This window comes from Salvia miltiorrhiza, chromosome 8 (assembly GCF_028751815.1).
Source record: "Salvia miltiorrhiza cultivar Shanhuang (shh) chromosome 8, IMPLAD_Smil_shh, whole genome shotgun sequence".
Lineage (NCBI taxonomy): Eukaryota > Viridiplantae > Streptophyta > Magnoliopsida > Lamiales > Lamiaceae > Salvia > Salvia miltiorrhiza.
Genome location: NC_080394.1, coordinates 51,746,310 through 51,769,284, shown reverse-complemented (window position 1 = coordinate 51,769,284; position 22,975 = coordinate 51,746,310). Strand labels below are relative to the sequence as shown.

The 22,975-nt window shown below is 41.7% G+C and overlaps 1 protein-coding gene across 1 annotated transcript; it reads left to right on the top strand.

Moving 5' to 3' along the window:
• Positions 1–1,168: 1,168 nt before the first annotated feature.
• Positions 1,169–2,167, top strand: LOC130998964 (RING-H2 finger protein ATL67). The gene has a single exon (XM_057924406.1). The coding sequence runs from the start codon at positions 1,374–1,376 to the stop codon at positions 1,944–1,946; it is 573 nt and encodes a 190-aa protein (XP_057780389.1). The 5' UTR covers positions 1,169–1,373; the 3' UTR covers positions 1,947–2,167.
• Positions 2,168–22,975: the final 20,808 nt, after the last annotated feature.

Genomic DNA, 22,975 nt, shown 5'->3' with positions numbered 1-22,975 from the left:
ACATCCAACAATTCTTCTTGATTCTTCATCATTATTAAATTAGATGTTAAATTTAATTGTAAACAATATTAAAATTAAATAAAAAATAAAAAATTAAATTTAAAAGTTAAGGTGGAGACTCTCCCACTAAGAGTTCACCCTGACTCTTTACTACAAATGCTTTGAGATTTTATGTGTTTGAATATGTGACAATTTCAATGATTTTAAGTTGATCAACTCAATTAAGTCAATTTAATTTGTATATGAAAAAATGTAAGTATAAAGTTTAAAGCATAATTTTAATAAATACAACATAAAATGTATATCTATATAGTTTTTGAATGGGTTTAGTGAAATATACGTCACACATATCCCGTAGATATATGAATATTTATTAATATTTTTTATGTAGTATGTTATAAACTTTGAAACATATTACATTTTGCTTTTTCATGCAGTAAATAATTTATTTTCTTACAGTATTTTAACTATTTAAAAAATATGAATCTAAAATCCATCTGCATTTATATAAATAGGGTTATTAGCCTGTAAATACACGAACTTTTTATATTTTTTAAAATTTAACATGACTTTTATTTTTAGCCTACAAATACACAAACTTAGCATTTTTTTTCTGATTTTTGACATCGACAAAAAAAAAAGTTCTAATTTACTATTAACGTGAAGACCGATATATATTACCATGTCATTCACTTTCTAATCAAAATAATGAATCAAATTACTCTATTTAAGTGCATATTTCGTAGTCCACGTCATGTATTTCAGCCTTCACCTCAACAATAAATAGAGTTCTTTCACGTCGATGTCAAAAATCATAAAAAATGCTAAGTTCGTGTATATGTGGGCTAAAAATAAAAGTCATGTTAAATTTCAGAAAATATAAAAGGTTCGTGTATTTACATGCTAATAACTCATATAAATACGATGAAGTAGTTTTTAAAATATTTTTTAACTTAAAATTTATAAAATATAGTATATTCGTTCAATATATAAGTACAATTAAAAAAAAAACAATTAAATCAACATCACATTATTTATCTTTTTTCTGTTACTAATCATAAATACTAATATTGTTCATATTTATATACTAATATAATTTAAAATTCTAAAGCAAATCTAGGAGTACTAATATTCATAACTTCTGAAAAGCTTATTTGAAAATCAAAACAAGAAGTAAATTAATCAAAAAAAAAAAAATCTGAGAAGAGCATCGCCATCATTCATCTTCTATATTGGTCATTAAATGAGTTGCTCTGTGTATTAAATGCTGCAGCTCAGCACCTCCACCCACCCATCTCTCTCTCTCTCTCTCTCTACAATTTCCCCCTCATTCAAATGGCCATGCCCACCACCCCCACCCTCCGCCTCTCCCAATGTCCACCGCCCCCCCGCCGCCCCTAGCCGCCGCCACGAAACCCTCCTTCTCCCAGAACCTCACCTCCATCGGCCTCGGCTACGCCATCGCCATCGCCCTCGGCTTCCTCGTCCTCTTCTCCACCATCCTCCTCTCCTCCTACATATGCTGCCGCTCCATCGCCGCCCGCCGCCGCCGCCGCAACCCCAGCCGCTCCGCCGAGAACAGCGTCTACCTCCCGCGGATCATCTTCGTCGCCGAGGACGACGACAGCGAGGGCCAAAACGTCGTCGCCGGCCTCGATCAGGCCGTCATCAACTCCTACCCTAAATTCGTGTTCACGAAGAGGAGCGGCGCCGCAGCGGGCGACGGCGTCTGCTCGATTTGCCTCTCCGATTACAGGGAATCGGAGATGCTGCGGATGCTGCCGGATTGCCGGCACTGCTTCCACGTCATGTGCGTGGACGCGTGGCTGAAGCTCAACGCGTCCTGCCCTGTCTGCCGGAATTCGCCGCTGCCGACGCCGCTGTCGACGCCGCTGCAGGAGGTGGTGCCGCTGTCGCAGTACTCCGACGGGCGGAGGAGGGGTTGATTTGGGAATTAGGTAGTGTTTTAGGGGTGGAAGTGTGATTTTTGGGTTTAGGTGGGGGTGGAAATGTAAATAGCCTTTTTTGGTTAGTTTGGAGCTTTGTGGGAGTTTGGCGTTAATCGGTCGGTTTCTTATTTCATCCTTTTGGAAGTTGCTTTTTTCATAATTTTTTTTGTTTTTGTTGCCCCTTTTCGGTGATTAATGGATGTGATTCTATTTATGGATTCCTTACCTATTAGTACAAAATATATTTAGTTTATACTCTCTCCGCCATGGATAATAATTCACTATTTTTTAACATAATTATTAAAAAATAAAGTGATTTAAAAATAAAAATAATAAAAAGTGATAGAGTCCAACCAGGGGGCTTAGCTCACTGGCCACCGGATCCTCACTTAAGTGAAGTGACCCGGGTTCGATCCCTCTTGAGAGCGAATTGGAGATTGGAGATATAAGGTGGATTTCGAATTGGAGATTGGAGATATAAAGTGGATTTAACATGACTTTGCCCGATCAAAAAACAATTGTAGATTCATGAATGTCTATTGACTAAAAACAAATTATTATTCATATGTAAGTCATTAAACCGTTTAGTGAGTGATTATTTAGTATCTTTTGATTACATCTTTGTTGATTACGAGAAAGGAAAAAATAAATGGTCTTTATAAAAGAATTAATAATCTATTTAGACCTCATAAAGTGCGTAGTCAACTTGAAGTAACTTCGTATAAAAGCAAGTTTTTGACCATACTCGCATTGTCCTAAAATGCTAACAAATAGTGGCATGTGCATTTTTATTAATTGACGATTTTATATATAAAAAAGAAAAGAAAAAATCCAAAAAAACCCTTGAAAGCACAGAAGGAGCAGACTAAGGGCCGAACCTCATTAAAACCTTTTCACGGAAAATCCAGTGGAAAAACCGTGAAAAGGAAAAAGAGTACTCGTCTAAACACAAAACGAAAGTAGGGAAGTGCGGAAGGGAAAGTTTCCGAAACTCCGGCCTAACCATCGTCCCCAAACTATCCCGGCTCTCACCCCACGAAAAAAACTAAACGGCCGATTAGACGCCGTCGCCGTAAGAAGAACAAACCCAAACAAAGAAAAACGAGAGCAAAATATCCGGGTATATTTCAACTCCGTGAGCAATAGCAAACAACAACCCATCAGCCCCAACTACCGTTTCTGACGCAGATGGCTATGCGAAGCCATGTCAAGGCGAACCGCAGCCCTAATCTCCTCAATCTCGTGCGGCCACCACCCTTCCGAACGTTGTTGGTTAGCCATTAAATCTGCCGCCTTGTTTCCTTCTCTAAAGATGTGAGAAACCTGCAACGAGAAAGCATCTAACATCTCTAAAATCCTATTCCACGCCGCCTTAAAACGCCAAGGCACATTTAAAGAACGAGAATTAAGAATGGATATCACGTAGGTGGAATCGGCTTCAATCCAAAGCTTGTGCCATCCACGATTGTGAGCAATTTGAATCGCCGAGATAACAGCCAGGAGTTCCGCTTCAAAGGCAAAACCCGAGCCACCTTTGAAGTGAAAACAACCACGCATGTGCATATATCTTACTCGTTATCTTTATATATTATTTTTGTCCGTCTATAAAAATTACGTGTTTTCTTTTTTTAAAAACACCCTTTACAAAATATTCAATCTTTATTTTTATAATTTGATGGACTTAATACTATTATTTAATACTAAAATCACATCTTCCAATTTTTTTATTAACTTTCGTGCCCTCCACTCCACCACACACTATTTATAGACGGAGGAATTAGTAGACGGAGGAATTAGTATTTTCTAGTCAAGCATATATCTCAGTACTCCCATCCGTCACACTATAAATGAAACCCTTTTTTTGGACACGAGAATTAAGAAATGTGCATTTTATGTGTATGTGAAAAAATTGAAAAAATGTTTAAAGGGTAAAACTTTTACCCAAAAAGAAAAGAGTCTCACTTATGGTGGGACACCCAAAATAGAAAGAGTCTCACTTGTAGTGGGACTGAAGGAGTATTTACTTGTGCCGTAATTTTAGATAATAGTATATATTAACTCTGTTACGGTTTCTAAATAATTATCTAGGAGTACAAATTACTCCATTCGTCCACCAATTCATGTCCTACTTTTCTTTTTGATTCGTCCACCAATTTATATCCTATCCATTTTTAGTAACTATTTATACATTTTTTAATTGATGGGTCCCAACAAACAATATATTTTTTCTCCACTCAACTAATAAACAATACATTGTGTGGGTCTTTTTTCCACTTAGCTAATAAACAATACACATTGTGGGTTCTTTTCTCCACTTAACTAATAAACAATACACTTTTTCTTAAAATCCTTGTTTACTCTCCTAGGTCATGAATTAGTGGACGGATGGAGTAACTTTTATTTCTAAATAACTGTTCATCTCAAAATTTCATGATAAAATAATTTATAATTTTCCATTTTGTTCTTCTAATCACAATAAATTTTTATTTTTAAAAACTTTTCATGCAATAATTAGGAACAAATAGAGAAAAATTATTTACCTTTTTTTTCATATGTGTGTATTGGCAGCATATTACACTTATTTTAAAATTGATGGAGTACCTCATAACTTTGATATTTATTATTCTTACAATTATTTGTAAAATTATATTGCATATTTTTTGCAATGTGTAATGTCATATTTTAATTATAATCATTTTATTATAAATATACTATTTTTTGCAATGTGATTTATGCCAAATCTGATGTATATATATAAATTTGTCTTTGGTAAAATTGATTTTAAAAATGTCATTGACTCTAATTGATATGAGATGGTCATTCAAGTTTGAACTACTCGATCTCTCATGCAATAATAAATTAATCACTAACAAAATTCAAGGACAATCATTTTCTTATATTGGTTTTTTCTTATCAATATTAATTTTCACCAATCACCAATTGCATATTGTTATACTCGCTTGGTCCACAAAAAGTATATAATAATTTTATTTGACATTCACAAAAAATATATTTCGTATTTTTTTGGGACATGTTCCCGCACTTTGTTTTCAATCTTACAAACACATTTTATTTACCAAAAAATCACCACTAACTCACAATCAATTCAACCATAACCACTCATTTACATAATGAACCATTTATCCACTAAATACACATCCACCAACTATATATTTTATTAAAAACTCGTGCCGATGCCAATATTGTATACTCTTTATTAATAATCTTATTTTTTACTTATTTATCCACTAAACACACATCCACCAGTAATATTTATATTTGGGGTTAATTACGCCAAAAACCATGAACTTTGGGCGAATTTTCAAACTTGTCATGAATTTTTTTTTTTATCAAAAATTCCCTAAATTTAAGAGGGTGAACAATTTTTCCATGACTTTCAAGACTCCCCAAATTGAGTGCTGACATGGCACCTTTTATGTGATCTGAAATGTGACATGGCGTCGCTGGCGGTGAACCATAACGACGTCGTTTGATTGGGGGTAAAACGACGTCGTTTGATTGGGGGTAAAACGACGTCGTTTTGAGTCCCAACCATACCTCCCAGTCAAAAAACTGACGAGGCGTCTCCGAGACCGCCCAATTGGTGGTGGCAGTCTCGGGTCTGCTGCTCGCCGGAGTCAATGACGCTAGATTCAGCAAGAGAGAGGAGAGTTGGACTCGATTTTGAGTAATTACCTTGGCTAGAGAATGATTAATGGATTCAAGGGAAAGAAAGAGAGGGGAATGCATGGAAACGCGGCGATGGCACCGGAGTTCGAAGGTCAAGGTGGCGGAGACGGCTTTGATGGAGAAGCTAGGGCACGAATTGGGGAGGGAAGACCTTGGTGTGTGCGTGCCCTAGTAGAAAGAGAGAAGAGACGATGAGAGTGAGGGACGACAGTTCCGGAAGGAGACATGGCGTCGCCGGATTTCAGAAGCCGCAATGGAGACGGCGGGTGAATTTCTGTTCAATTTGTAAGGCTGAACATGATGAGGGCGGCGACTGAGCAAGGTCAGGTGGTGGCACCGCGCGAAGGGGGCGCAACCTTAGGCGGTGCAAACCTTAGAGAGGTGTGAGGTTGGCGGCGCGAGGTCTGGAATGGTTACGAGGTCGGCAGCGCCGCGCGAATGGGGCGCAACCCTAGGTGGTGGTGGACGGCGGTGGTGGAGGAGCAACCATGTCAGTTTTTTTTTTTATTATTATTATTTTTCATGTGTCAATTTTCGGTCCACTTAAGCGCCATGTCAGCTCGCATTGCCTAAAAATTGCCATGTCAGCTCGGAACAAAAAAGCATGAAAAAATTGTTCAATCCTATAAATTCAGGAAATTTTTGATAAAAAAAAAAAGAAGAATAAAAGTTCATAGCAATTTTGAAAATTGACCCAAAGTTCATGATTTTTGGCGTAATTAAACCTTATATTTACTTATAGAAAATACCACAAAATTTTGATGTTTTAATAATTTATATTTTATTTAAGTGAGTAGACTAGTTTAATAATTTTTTACATGGTCATAAGATTTTTATTTATTTAATTATTTTGTGATAAAATGGATCTATTTTTCATATGTTAATTATTTAAATTCATAATTTAGGGTGCGTTCACTGTAATAGATGGGAAAATGAGGGATAACAAAAGTTTATGCCTTTAAATGTCTCTTTTCTTATCCCACATTTTACACAAAGGGTGCGTTCTCTTTGGTTGTAAATTTATCATGAGAAAATGAGGGATAAACAAAATTTCATCTTAAATCCTTCATTTCTTTTTTCCACATTTCATACTTGACCCTTACTCATTCCTCATTTACACTACAAAGGAGGGATAATATTATATGTTCGCTATTTTATTTACACGCCGCAAGTGTACGGGTGCAATTGTATATAGTGGCAAACAAGGTCGAATCCACAGAGACTAATGATTATCAATGCCTACTTTTAATTACTTTACTCTATCTGGAAAACCGAATTGTAAAGGTTTGATTTTTGAAAACAAATTTAAATTGAAATAAAGGAATACTGAAAAGAAATCAAGCTGTGAAAATGCGAAGTAACAGAAGAAAGAGAGTTTCCCAAGGCAAAGGTTTCAACAGATTCTCCTAACTAACATGATTGATTCAATTAATGAGATAATTCCTAAGGCAATCTCAAAGTTAATTCATACCCACTCCCGTGGCATACAAATCGTTGATTACATGCAAGGCTACCATCCCTGGATCACACTTCTAACATGTAACTCCTAAAAGTTCCTAGGATTAACGCCCTCACAATTATTAATTCCCTTTAGAATTAGAATAAATGTGTTCTATGTTCTTAGTTCAGGTTATAATTATCATCTCCCGATCTCAAATTAAAACCTATGATAATGCTAAATTGATGATCAAGCAATAAAGCAAGCAATTATAACAAGAACATAGAAAGGAATATAAATCTCAATTAATTAAATCAACAGTCAGAAAATTGAATCGTGTTTACTCCCTAAACCCTGGGAAAAAGGGATTTAGCCACACATAGACATATGACTAATAATCACAATCTCAATAAAACTAATAAACATAAAACTATGAAAAACCGTAGAGAAATCGAGATTCTTCAGTCTTGCTCTTGCTCCGTGTCTCACAGCTCTCAAGAAAAGTCAGAATATGATAAAAAGATGTCTGGGATAAGCTAAAAGATGGTATTTATATGCCCTAGGTCGTCTAGCTCGAAAATACTCCAAAAATCGCGTTTTAGGTGAAAAAGCGGAAAAGTTGGGCTGACTCGGCGCCTCGCGCGGGCTGGTCGCGCGACCGCATGGCTGGGCGCGCGAGCTCGCGCGGCCACCTCGCGCGGCCGCGCCCCCCGGACCGCGTGATCTTCCCAGACTTCTTGTCTTCCTCGCGCGGGCATGTCGCGCGGCCGCATGGCTGGGCCGCGCGAGCTCGCGCGGTCTCCTCGCGCGGCCGCGCGCCTGGCCCGCGCGGTCTTCCAGCGGGTTCTGCATCCTCGCGCGGCCGTGGCATGCGGCCGCATGCCCGGACCGCGCGACTTCCCGGCGCCCGTCCTCGCGCACGGCCGCGTGTCCTCCGACACACGGACTTCCCGGCGCCCGTTCTTGCTCATCCGATGCCCGATTCTTGCCCCGTTCATGCCTATGGACTCGTCACTTCGCGTATTCCACTACGTTTCATCCAAAACTCCACAAAATGGGTCCAAAATCTGTAAAAAAACAACACGAGCACGGACGAGTAGTCTATTCCACACAAATTTAACAATTCAAACCAAAGACTCTCAAGAACTCAATGAAAACGCCCAAAAAACTATGAATAAACGCGACAAAGGAGATGAAAAATGCAACTAGAACAACCCCCCAAACTTAAACCATTGTCCGTCCTCGGACAAAAACAAAGATGAACCACAGATGAATCGACAAGAGCGTAGAGAAAAGTGGATAACCTTGTGGCTTCAGATTTATCAACAAAAACAATAGCATGCATTTGTGTCTCCTATCATCAAGAAATGACACTCATGACAAACTTCAAATTATGGTCTTCAACGACTCGCAATCCTCACCAAAAGATAAAGAAAATACGAACTCTCAACTCTCAAGTGTATCAATCAGAAAGGACGTGTATACGCTCAGTTCAAGCTAAACATGCACTCATCCATAAGCTTGTCAATCATCTCACCTCTCCATCACTAAATGTGTGCTCCTATAACCAAGATCAAAAAGGTCTTTATTGAAGGTTGTAATGTGGGCTCTTTGGTAAGGTAGGATATGTTTGGCTAAGTGACTCAAAGATGCAAATCAAAGTAACATCATCACCAACCTTATAGCATTCTTGCTCAATTCTATCCTCCACCTTTCATAAAACCAAATTTTCAATATATAATTCACCACAACACAACAATTATCTCTCATGACAATATGACCTTCTATGTATCCTATGTATCCATTTTTTTTTTCAATTTTTTTCCACTATTTTCTTTTTCTTTTCTTTTCTTCTTTTTTTTTTTTTTTTTTTTTTTTTTTTTTTTTTTTTTTTAGACTTGTAGGATACTAGGATTTTTCCAATCAAAGACAAAGTTCATAAATCATGATCACACACCTCCACAAACCAACATTCCCATAGCAACAAACTCCAAGTTCCCACCCACGGCTAAACCAAATAAAATGGATAATAAAAGCTCAAAGGGGCGAAACTAGGGTCATATAGAGTAAAAGGACAAGTATGGGATATATGGGCTAGCAAAGATGGCCTTCTATCATCTCACAGTTATTAAGCATACTGTGTGACCTCGAGGGAGAAACCAAGACAAGTTCTAGCGAGAAACAAGCATGCTTGAACAAACACTCAATAAACAGAAATAAGACTGTGGAAAATAGTGACAGTCAAGGCTCAAATCTCACAGCTTATTACATTGATTGCGAACACATTAAAGACCATACTTATCATTTATCAATCATGCTCAATCTCAACAATGTCAACACAAACACATGCAATTTTACCATTTTAAAACAGAAATCATCATATGCCAGTTATCCAACTAATTCATACACATCTCATCTCTTCACCAAGGCATCAACACAGAGCAACAAACAAAAACAAGACTGACAACTTCTCAACAAAGCAAACAAGACTCAAAACTACTAAGACAAACTAAATAGAGACAAAACAGTAAAGATAGAGTGCCCACACAGCCACATCCCCCCAAACTTATTCTCCACAAGGAAGAATAAGTTTGAAAAGGAAGTGTAGGGCACGGAGTCGAACTCACCGGGGCTCAAGGGGCCGGCGGGTCCTGAGGATCCTGCGGCGGTCCTGGGAAGGCTCGCTGCCAATCATTCATCGACCTCATATACGCCGCATGTTGGCGCATATACTCCTCATGTTGCCGTAGGCGGGCAGCGCGCTCGGCTTCAAATTGGGCATCAAAGTAGCCCTGTTGCTGCCTCTGGAATGCAGCAAATTGATTGTCCACGTGGCCGTACATGTTGGTTTGCAGGTTTTGGAAACCTGCATCCATGTGGCCGTACATGTGTTGCTGCATCGTGGCAAAGCCGGCATCCATGTGGCCGTATAGCCGCTGCTCCATGGCAGGAAAATCGTATCCAGCGGGCGGCGGCGGAGGTGCATGATGGTGGGGAAAGTAGGATGAAGTCCCCGCCTCAGACTCTTGGGGCACGTCGCCCCCTGCTTCATAAGCTGCTTCCTCCTCTGCAGCTTCATCTCTTGCCGCTGACCGTCCTGCCTGTGTTGCCGGTGGGCGCTGGCGTATGAGGTTGAGGTGCTCTGGGGTGTTCAGCAGCCAGTTCGAATGATCTGCCACATCCAGCACAATGGTCAAGTGCGGGTTGGGCAATGGAAAGTATAGCTTTGGCTTCAAGATCCAGGATAAGTTCCGGCCACCCGTGATGTGTCCCGCTGCTTTTAGCACTTTCAAATCCACCAAAATGTCTTCAGAAACCGCGGTCTCCGTGATCTCAAGTTCCAAGTCGAGAGCGAGGGCGGTGACAAATCCTCCAATGCCAATGGAGGCGGTCGGGGAGGTGAGTTGACTGTGAAATTGATCTAGCAACTGAGGGGCTAAATCAATCTTGTCACCGGTGAGCATACAGTTCAAATGAAGCAATTCGTCAGAACGTAGGTTGCCCACATTCTCCCGAGCAAAGTAATTGTAGGCCATCACCCGCTGTAGGTATCTGAAGACCGGGTTTCTCAATGCTTTGGCCTTTGCACGGCCAGTGACGAAATGCTTGGTGTCCTCAAGAGTCAAATCAGCCATGGCAGCCCATAACTGCTGCGGTTGAAAACCGGCAACACCATATATCCCGCTCCGCGGACTTTCAAGAATGTCATTGAAATTGTTACAAGTCATCCCGTAGTCCTTGTTAAGCAAGCGGAATTGGCACTCCGTGGGAATGGTCCGATCATATTTGATCTTCAAAGTTGACAGGAACTCGATCGTGAGAATCCGATAAGTGTGCCAGTTCCCTGTGAAAACCTGTCGAAGTCCCGCGCGATCGACCATAGCCCAAACATCATCCTGGATGCCCAACTTCTCCACAGTGGTTGGACAGATGTACTTTGTGGGCTTGACCGGGATGTGGATGAGCTTCTCCCAGTTCTTCAGTGAAGCATCATCAGGGAGTTCCACACCGAAGTGGGCCGGTGAGAACTCCGAAACCGGCGGCGCCGCACGATTGGTTCTGGATGACGACCCAGTAACCTTGCCCTTTCCCTTGGCGGCCCGGGATGCTTTCCCTTTCGGTGGCATGCTGGGGATACTGCAAAACCCAAACATGCTGCATTATAAACTATCCCCCAAACTTAAATTACACACACAAGAAGAATAAAATCAAGGCACATCAAGCCACCACCCAACACACCAAAACAATTCAAAGGCCAAACTCATGCGTTGCTTATGCTTAAAATATGTAGCATGTGATTAAGAACATAAGCTAGAACAATATAGAGCATAGGAAAAAGGCCAAAGAACATCATCCCCCACATCATAGCATATGAACCAAATCCACACCAAGAGCTCAAATTGACCAACAATTAAGTTTACCCATGATAAATAAGACATTCCTAAGCATGAATTCGTCCAAATATAAGCATAGAATCAAGAGAAATCAAGAGCAAACAAGAAATCCCCAATTAAAGCCCTAGTTTGAAACTAAGAAAATAAATCATGGAATAAAGCAAAACAATCGGTCAAAAGCTAGTAAATCATGCCAAGAATTGAAAAACATAAGTAATTTGGGCAAGAAAAACATACCTTGGATGGATTGGATGGAAGAAAATAAGAGAGAAATATGAATTGGGGTGTTAGTGTGTGAAAAGTGGGTGTTGTGTGTGTTAAAATCGTGAAAAGAGGGATAAAAGGGATTAAAAACCGAATAGGGCGGGTTCTGGCGCGGGTCGCAGCCGGGTCCGGGTCGCGCGGGGCGCGCCGCGCGGCCGCATGGCTGGACCGCGCGAGCTCGCGCTGTCTCCTCGCGCGGCCGCGCCCCTGGGCCGCGTGACCTGCTCCGGTTTTCTGCCTTCCTCGCGCGGGCGTGTCGCGCGGCCGCGCCCCTGGACCGCGTGATCTCGCGCGGCCACCTCGCGCGGCCGCGCCCCTGGACCGCATGCCACTCCAGAATCTCCTGACTTGTCGCGCGGGCTGGACGCGCGGGCGCGCGCCTGGGCCGCGCGGTCTGGGCGTTCGACTCCCCGATTTTTTTTTTTTTTTTAGATTATTCCTGCAAAAACGCAGCAAACAACAAAAACGAACAAAAACAAAACGAAACTAAAGTACTAAAACAAAAGAAAAACTCACAAACTTTGGGTTGCCTCCCAATAAGCGCTATTTTAACGTCGATAGCTCGACGCTTCATGACTCAACAATCACGAAGATCAATGACGTCCACCGTGTGGACTTGATCCGGGCTATAGTAAGCCTTCACTCGCTGCCCATTCACTCGAAACGGCTCATCTCCTTCTTTCCTCAACTCGATCGTTCCATTAGGAAAAACTTGGGAGATGGTGAACGGTCCCGACCACTTCGACTTCAGTTTTCCCGGAAACAGACGAAGACGGGAATTGAATAGAAGGACTTGATCTCCTGCGGCAAACTCTCGCTTGAGGATCATCTTGTCATGAAACCTCTTCGTCCTCTCCTTATAAATGCTAGAGTTTTCAAATGCTTGATCACGAAACTCTTCCAAAGCACTCAAGTGAAGCATCCTCTCTTTTCCAGCCGAATGAAAATCCAAATTCAATTTCTTCACCGCCCAAAACGCTTTGTGGGCAAACTCCACCGGCAAATGACACGACTTTCCAAACACCAATTGATATGGAGACATACCTAAAGGAGTTTTGTATGCCGTGCGATACGCCCAAAGAGCGTCATCTAGCAATATCGCCCAATCCTTACGACCTCCATTCACAGTCTTTTCCAACACTTGCTTAATCTCACGGTTGGCTAGCTCGGTTTGTCCATTCGCTTGAGGATGATATGCCGTAGTGACACGATGCTTTACTCCATTCCTCTTCAACAAGCTCTCCAACCATCGATTGCAGAAATGTGATCCCCCATCACTTACTAAGGCTCGCGGCGCTCCATATCTCGACAAGATGTACTTCTACAGAAATTTCATCACCACCTTTGAATCATTCTTGGCGGTGGGAATGGCTTCGACCCATCTCGACACATACTCAACGGCCAAAAGGATGTATTGGTTCCCATAGGATGAAGGGAACGGACCCATAAAGTCGATCCCCCACACGTCGAATAACTCGACCTCCACCACGCTAGTCAAAGGCATCTCATGCCTCTTAGAAATACCACCCATACGTTGGCAACGATCACAACGAGACACGAAAGCGTGGGCATCCTTAAAGATGGAGGGCCAATAAAAACCACTTTGTAGGACTTTGAAGGCGGTTCTATTGGCTCCAAAATGGCCTCCACTCGGTGATGAATGGCATTGAGTGAGGATCGGTCCCCACTCCTCTTCTGGCACACAACGGCGAATCACCATGTCAGCGCATCGTCGGTAGAGAAAAGGTTTCTCCCACATGTAGAACTTCACATCATGATAGAATTTCTTCTTCTTATAAGTGCTCAAGTCCTTGGGTGGAGGATACTTGACGGCCAGGAAATTCACATAGTCGGCGTACCATGGTCTAGGCGAGCTCACTTGCAAAATCTGCTCATCCGGGAATGTCTCCTTGATTGGAACTTGAAGTTCCTCTCCTTCCACCGGATTCTCTAGGCGAGAGAGATGATCGGCAACCACATTCTCACAACCACGACGATCCCGAATCTCTATATCGAACTCTTGCAGCAACAGGATCCACCGAATGAGTCGTGGCTTGGCATCTTTTTTATCAAAGAGAAATCGGATGGCTGCATGATCAGTGTACACAATTGATTTCGTCCCGATCAAGTATGCGCGGAACTTGTCAAAAGCGTAAACAATTGCTAGCATCTCCTTCTCGGTCACCGTGTAGTTCGCCTGAGCTTTATCCAAAGTCCGGCTAGCATAATAGATGACACGAAAAATCTTGTCCCTTTTCTGACCCAACGCAGCTCCAATAGCAATATCACTAGCATCACACATCAACTCGAATGGCTGCGTCCAATCCGGAACAATCAAAACAGGAGCTGTGACCAAGGCTTTCTTCAAAGTCTCAAACGCAGCTGTGCAGGCATCATCAAAACAGAACTTGACATCTTTCTCCAACAGCTGACTCAACGGCTTAGCAACCTTTGAGAAGTCCTTGATGAAGCGGCGGTAGAATCCGGCATGACCCAAAAAACTGCGCACTGCTCTATCATTGGTTGGTGGCGGGAGCTTCTCTATGGCAACAATCTTGGCTCGATCAACCTCCAAACCTGCAGCTGAAACTTTGTGGCCAAGAACAATGCCTTCTCGCACCATAAAATGACACTTCTCCCAATTAAGCACCAAGTTAGTTTCCTCACAACGAGCAAGCACAACAGATAAATTCTCTAGACAATGATCAAAAGAACTACCAAACACAGAGAAATCATCCATGAAAACTTCCATCACACTCTCAATCAGATCATGGAAAATAGCCATCATGCATCTTTGGAACGTAGCAGGAGCATTACACAAACCAAAAGACATGCGACGATAAGCAAAAATCCCATATGGGCAAGTAAAAGCAGTCTTGTCTTGGTCTTCCGGGGCAATCATAATTTGATTGTACCCAGAATAACCATCAAGAAAACAGTAAAACTCATACCCAGCCAATCTATCAAGCATCTGATCAATAAAGGGGAGGGGAAAATGGTCTTTCCTAGTAGCAGCATTCAACATGCGATAATCAATACAGACTCTCCAACCAGTAACCACACGTGTAGCAATCATCTCATCAGACTCACCTTTCACAACAGTCATCCCCCCTTTCTTAGACACCACTTGGGTAGGACTTACCCACTCACTATCAGATATAGCATATATAATCCCAGCATCAAGCAGTTTCAACACTTCTTTCCTAACGACTTCTTGCATAATAGGATTCAAGCGCCTTTGAGGTTGCGCTCTAGGCCTAGCATCATCATCAAGCAAAATCCTATGCATGCAGACACTTGGGCTAATCCCTTTCAAATCAGAGATCGACCAACCAATAGCAGACTTATGCTTTCTCAACACATGCAACAAGGAATCCAATTCACAAGAAGTAAGATGAGCTGATACAATTACCGGATACGTCTCACCATCACCTAGGAAGGCGTATCTCAAGTGATCCGGCAACGGCTTCAACTCAAGCTTTGGGGCGGTCCCCTTTTCCTCTTCCATCTTTTTCTTCTCCTCCTCGGTGTGCAGCTCCAGAAATCGTCCTCTCCTAGGTGCAATCTCTGCAACACTCTCCAATGCACTACAACACTCAAATAACTCATCAGAAAACAAATGCATATCAAGAGGAAAATCAAAATCAGTAGAGAAAAAGGAATGAGAGATGCAAGCCTCAAGAGGGTCGCCGAGACCCTTCCATGAAGATGGTGTGTCGCAGGAATCAACTAGGCTCAGCAACTTGCACTCCTCCATGTCAATGTCTTCCTTCTCATCATAGAACTTCAAAGCTCGATATATGGAGAAGGTATGGCTCTCATCATTGACTCTCAAAGTGAGCTCCCCATTAGCCACATCTATCAAGGCTCTTCCTGTGGCCAAGAACGGTCTCCCTAGGATCAACGGGATGGTCTTGTCCTCCTCAAAATCCAGCACCACAAAGTCAGCTGGGAATATGAACTCATTGACCTTCACCAACACGTCTTCCACTATCCCCCGTGGATACGTCACCGACCTATCTGCCATCTGCAACGCGATCGACGTCGGCTTCATCTCTCCAATAGCCAACCGCTGGAAAATAGATAAGGGCATGAGATTAATGCTTGCCCCCAAATCGCAAAGCGCCTTCCCAAACTGCTGGCCTCCAATGATGCAGGAAATAGTGAAGCTGCCAGGATCTTTAAGCTTGGCTGGGAGCTTCTTCTGCAAGATCGCACTGCACTCCTCATTGAGATTCACCGTCTCAAACTCTCCCAGCCGCTTCTTTCTCGAGATGATGTCCTTCAAGAATTTTGCATATTGTGGCATCTCCTGCAACGCCTCCACCAATGGAAGATTGATGTGCAACTTCTTGAAGATCTCCAAAAACTTGGAGAACTGCTGTTTCACCTTCTCCTTCTGATGTCGCTGAGGGAACGGCAAAGTCACTGTTGCTGGCGAAGTAGTCTTCTGCTTTTCATTCTTCTTTTTGCCAGAAACCTCAACGGTGACCTCCTCAGCTTCTTTCTCATCAACCGGCGACACGATCTCGTCCTCAGGCATCTTGGGTCCCTCATAAGTAGTCCCACTCCTCAAATTGATTGCCTTGCAATGCTCCTTGGGATTAACAGTTGTATTGCTCGGAAACTGACCCTGTTGGTGTAGATTTGTAAACGCATTGGCCAATTGACCCAATTGGGTCTCGAACATCTTCATCTGGGTTCCCACAGCTGCAGCATTGGACTCCAACTTTTCCATCCTCTCGTCGGACTTGGCCACGAACTTCATTAGCAACTCCTCAAGATTTGGCTTCTTCTCTTCGTTTATCACTCCGTTGGTAACCGAGAAGCCTGGTGGAGGTTGAATTGCATTGTTGGGATTCCCATATGACAAATTCGGGTGTGAGCGGCCTCCTTGCTGATATTGTTGTCCTCTATTGTAGCCACTCTGCTGTCCACGCTGGAAATTCTCGAAGTTCCTCCCATGAATGAAGTTGGCGTCTTCTATGCCTGTCGGATCCTCCACAGCTGGTTCAGGTTTTCCCATAGACATTGCTGAAATTTGTGAACTCAGCTCTGCCAGCTGAGTCGAGATCACTGCCAAAGGATCTGAGCTAGATGCTGCAGCAACTTTCTTCAGCTGCACCCTCTCGGACGGCCATTGGTAGCTGGTAGCTGCCATACTTTCTATGATCTCCATCGCGTCCGCGCTTCCCTTCTTGAGTATGGAGCCTCCAGCTGCTGTGTCCATAAACATCCTCGTACGCTCTCCACAAGCATTGTAGAACATGACGACTAGAGTCCCTTCATCAAAGCCATGGGACGGGCACTTCCTTAATTTCTCTTGATATCGTTCCCATGTTTCTGCTAAGGATTCTCCTTCAAATTGCTGAAACTGAACGATGTCCATCTTCAACTTCAAAGTGAGACCAGGAGGGTGAAACTTTCGCAGAAACAGGTGTGCCAAATCTTCCCATGCTGGATTGGCTCCCAATTGCAGAGTATGGTACCATGACTTGGCCTTGTCCCGTAGTGAAAAGGGAAATAGACGAAGGCGAATGATATCATCTGCTACGCCGTTCATCTTTATAGTACTGCATAACTCCAGAAACTGTCTCAAATGCTGGTGGACGTCGTATCCCACCAAAATAATTCCTGCGGAATTATCAAAACAAATTAGTATGATGATAAGCAGGGTCGATCCCACAGAGAGCAGGTAAAATCATTCAATTCCCTAAAATCTATAATTTTGGTGATGCCACCACGCCTTAATTTTAAGAAGAATTAATTAAAACTAAGAATGCAATAAATCAAATAAAAATAACTCTTGAAATAAATCAATAAAAAGGTAATTCGGCTCAAATAAATCCACTCTAATTCAACTTTGATCCTCGACGCAATAATTAATCAATCCCTATCAACCAACCAGTTATAGGATACCGTGAAACGCAACGGACGTACCCCAATTCCTACTTACGGTGTCGATAAACAGCTGGAGACGCCAGACCTGCTTATTTCCCTTATTAAAATATAACCTAGCTGGAGACGCCAGACCTAGATTTAATATTCTAATAGCATTAAGATGAAGGAACCCGATTTATACCAATTATCCTAGAGACGCTAGTAATAATTAATATACCAATTAATTCCCCCTACGAACACGGTAGTTGTATCACTAATTAGTCCAATTCCAACAATTACGGATTGGCGGGAACTAATTGACTGTAATCCAATTAAACCTAAGTTGGCCAGACTTAAATAAAATCGGAATTATCTTTAAACCCTAGGAATTAATCGAAATCAATAGGAATCAATTTTATAACCAATTAGGTCTCACAGATCATTAAATTAGAGTTTCATTATTCTCGCCGAATTAAAAGCTTAGCTACTCATAATTAAATTAACAACAACTAAAGAAATAAAAGAAAACATAATAATCAAATATAAAATAAACAAGTAAAAATTGCAAGAAATAAATTACGAACGAAAATATAAATAACGAGAATTAAAACTGATCACCAATCGAAATTGAAAGGAACCGTGCTAAAGTCGAATAATCCAGCCGCAATCTTCTTTACCAAATTCCAAAACTAGAAAGCAAGTAAAATATTGAACTAAAATTGCATGCATGAACTCCAAAGAAATCGTCTGCATTCACTACGGGAATAAAAGTGTGTGTAAAAACTAAAACAAAAGTCAACCTAATAATCTAGTCCAAAGTTGCGGCTAGGTTGCTAACTAAAAAAACAAAACCTAATTAATATCTCCCATGCGGCTCCCCTTAAGCAAATATATATATGGGATTAAAATCCCTAAGTGCCGCCTCTATCTAACAATATGGGCTTCGGCCCTTTAAAGAGTAAAGCCTAAAAAATAATTAAAATGTGAGTTTTGGGCCTAATTAAATCTAGAATAATTAACTTCAAGCCCAATCTCTAAACTCCTTCATAAATCCACGCTTTCTTCATCAAAAACTCGATTTCCACCATCTCTTGATATCTACTAGCATCCATCTCCAATCCATCTAATTCCTGCGCCAAAATATTACAAATCATGTAAAATCATATAAAATCATGGCGAAACACACAATAAACTAGGTAGCTAAAATGCACACATCAAATCCCCTCACACTTAGATCATACTTGTCCTCAAGTATGAAATAAGAGAAGAAATTAATGGTGAAATCCAGCCAATAGAAGCAACTCCCTTCCTTGACACGAAGACTCTAGAAACGAACGAACGGAAATAGACACCACAAACACACGCAAAGAACAGGAAAGTAAAAAGAAACGAGACAAGACACGACAAACCAAACGACTAGCCAAGCAACATCAAAGCATCAGGAACGAAACAGTCTATCAAATCAAATCATGCAATTCACCATCACTTCCCAACTCTCGAACTAAGAACATGAACCTCCAAAGTGTGTTTTCATTATCAATCTAGTCCAAATTAGGCAACAATGAGTGCAACTCTCACGCTCATTCAATCTCTCCATAAGATAAGGTCATTCTCACACAAGAAGAAACTCCAATTAGTCATGATATTTCGCAGTCACATTATGGCTCAAAAAGGTCTTTCTTCTTTGGTTGTAATGGGGCTAAGGACTATCAATGATGTAGGCAAGATCCTAGGGGTCCTAAGCTCAAACATTGAAGATCAAATATCGTGCATGCTCGAATCAAATCACACCCAAAGAATTCTAAACATATGAGGAGCAACTTCCAACTCAACCATGGGCAACAACCATCAAACAACTCAATGCATGTATACTAATTCAACCTTGGTGCAACCTTTATTTCCTCTTTTTTTTTTTTCTTTTTTCTTTTCTTTTTTTTTGTTTTTCTGTTTCTTTTTTTTTCTCTTTTTTTTTTCTTGCACCACTTCATTAAAACAACACAATCATGCAAAGAGTACATCAAAAACAATCTGCCCAACTGTCAACATCATCCTCTGTTTGGCCAAACAGACCATCTGTCCTAGATTCAGAATGCAATTTCGGCTCGGTTCTGTTTGGGCAAACAAGCATCCTTATGCACATTCCTCAAAATTCACTTAAGATGTAATTCAATTCTAACATGCACAATGGGACCAAAGAGAAAGTTCACAAAAAACAGGCCTTGGCTATATATATATAGTGACTAATATGAACAATCACGGCAAGGCTCAAACATGGCTCACTAGGGGTTAGTGTACGGGTAGGAATTCAAAAGCAGGCCAATTGGCTACCCTAGTGCCTCTTATCATTTACCACATATGACACACTTGATATCACGACTTCATGGATCATCAAATCTCTCAAAACAAAAATTAGTAGAGAGTGCTCTACTCTATTAAGCTCAATACCTCACTTATGTATAGTTTAGATTCACTCATCAACCTTATTTTGTCATTCCAGACATCATGTAATCAAAATACACATTGTCAATCACAAGCTCTCAATTCTTAAGTCGGGAAAGATCAAGTTATCACACATTTTCAATCTGACAGCATGCTCCAACACTGAACTTATCAATTACTTTGGCTAGAAGACTTCACACGACTCAACATAAACTGACTTAACAAGCAAAGACTCAACAACGCCCCCCCTCACACTTAAATTTTGCTTGCCCTCAAGCAAAACAAAATAAAGCATAAGTAAAGGGCAACGAAAAACACAGAACAACACTCAAAACATAAAAACAAACACAAGAACAAACAAAACGAAAAGGAAAAAGGAAAGGAATCACCGCGTGCGCTGCCGCCGCAGCTCCTGTCTGATCGTGGCGCTCAGGTTGGCTATGCTCTCCTGCAATGCTGCGACGTGCCCGTCCATCTGCGCCAGCTGCTGTGTAACCTGATTTTTTTTTTTTTTTAAGAAACTTTAACAAAAATTAAATCTAAAGAAAGGGGATTAAAACTGAACGAAACGAAAATAAAGAAAAAGAAAAACAAAACGGGAGAAACAAAGGGAAAGAAAATCGGGTTGCCTCCCGATAAGCGCCATTATTTAACGTCGTCGGCTCGACTGTTGATGCAATCAGAATCTCGTCTGAGGTGACAATGGAATTTTTTCCACTGTTGTTATATGAGATGCATCGCAATATGGCTCCAACTTGTGATAGTTGACTACAACCGTCTTTGCCGTAGCCAAACTCTTAATCTCCACTGGTCCGTCTGGCCAAACAGACTGTATCTCAAAAGGACCTATCCATTGCCTTCCAAGCATGAATCGAACCTTTTCACCGACTTCAAATGTTCTCCAGAATCGATGCTTGTGATAAGCTATCGCTATTAGATCTGCATACCCCATGTTGGTATTATAGGCTTCCAAACGAAGCTCCTCCTCACACTTATCTTTTAAGTCGGGTGGTTCCACATTAAAATGCAGAGTTCTATAACGTGGCTTCCGTTTGGGCAAACAGAACGTATTTCTAGAATCTGCCAATTTCGAGTGAGCATGGAGAGACTTGGTAGATTCTTTGACTTCTTCATTGTTCATCCCACGAGCATCAAGACCAGTTGCTCTTTTGATCAAGGTCGGTTCCAACTTGTCCTGCACAGATTTAGTCTCAAGATGTTCTTGGACAGAAGGGTCAGTAATGTTAGTGGCACAAACAGTTTTAACAACAAGAGGATTTTTCATGGTATCATCAATATTGAAAGTGAACTTCTCTCCATGATAATCCAAACATATGGTGCCACTATAAACATCAATGATTGCCCTAGTGGTCCTTAAGAAAGGACGACCTAACAGAACACCGGCTGACTCTTTCGATTGCATACCCTTCATTTTCACCACATAAAAGTCAGCAGGATAAACAAAATCATGCACCTTTACAAGAACATTCTCTAGAAGACCCTCAGGATGAACACGTGACCCATCAGCCAACTGAATCACCACCTTAGTAGCCACCAACTTCACACCAATTAGGTTATTATAAACAGCTAAGGGCATGACATTAATAGAAGCTCCTAGATCACACATAGCATGCTCAATCTTAGTATCACCGATGAAACATGGCAGGGAAAACATACCTGGATCCTTGCATTTGGGCGGCAACTCTTTTCGTATCACTGCTGACACGTTCTCGCCCATCACAATCTTTCCAGATTTCTTAGACTTTCCATCGATGAAGTCCTTCAAAAACTTGCTCAGATGAGGGAGTTTGAGTGCTTGGAGGAAAGGAAGATTAATCTCCAACTTTCCAAATATCTTCATGAAGTCATTGATCTCTTCCTCAGGCTTCCTTGCTAACCTTCTTGGGAAAGGTACTGGTGGCACAAACTTAGGATCGCGGAGGCTCAGTATTGGTTCCTCCTTGGTCGAATCATCTTCAACACTTTCTCGTTCTGCCTTCCTTCCTTTCTGCACAGCTTCGGACTCACCGTCCTGTTTGGGCAAACGAGACGTATTTCCAGATTGACCTCCAGTGAGCACTAGTTCTTCAGAATCGTTCTGTTTGGGCAAACAGTTGCTCTCGCCAGATTTGCCTTCTCGAGCTTTTTCCACTTTCTTGATTGGTGGTTCATCCAATTCTTTGCCACTTCTCAAGGTGATCAAGTTCACACTTTCCTGAGGATTCACTTGGACTTGCGATGGCAATTTGCCTTGATGGCCCTTGAGTTGATTCACGGAAGTTGCGAGTTGAGACACTTGACGAGCCAACCCCTCAATCTGCACCTTCTGCTCGGCTTGGGATTGTTGGAGTTGTTGCACATTACTTTGCAGAAATTGCTGATTACCAATCAAGTCCGCCATCATCTCCTCAAGTGACTTGCCTTGCTTTTCCGGAACAGATTGTTGAACTTGTGGTGCTTGGTACCCTGTCCTTTGATGTGGAGGATGGTAGTTCTGCTGCTGTGGCTGATGTTGCTGCTGCGGTTGCCTCTGATCCGGATCCCCCCAACGAAAGTTAGGATGGTTTCTCCATGGTGCATTTTGATTATTCGAGTAGGGGTCCCGTTTGGGCAAATGGGGCAGTGGCGCGTCGCAGCTGTAAAAATTGTGAGAAGAATTCGCTTGTGCTTGATATTCTTCCTCACCCCCGGCGCATTGCAAGCTCGTGTGGCCAAAACTTCCACACGTTCCACATGATTTCTCCATAGGTTGTCCAGGACTTGCCACTTTTTCCACCACAGTGCTCAACATCTTCTCTATCCTTCCCATCCTTTCTTCAAACTTATCCTCAAAGTGAGAGGAACTTGCTTGAGCGGCTTTCTTAAGCAATTGGATACGTGGCTCCTCGTACTCTCTTGTGGCTTCCACCAAGTGCTGAATC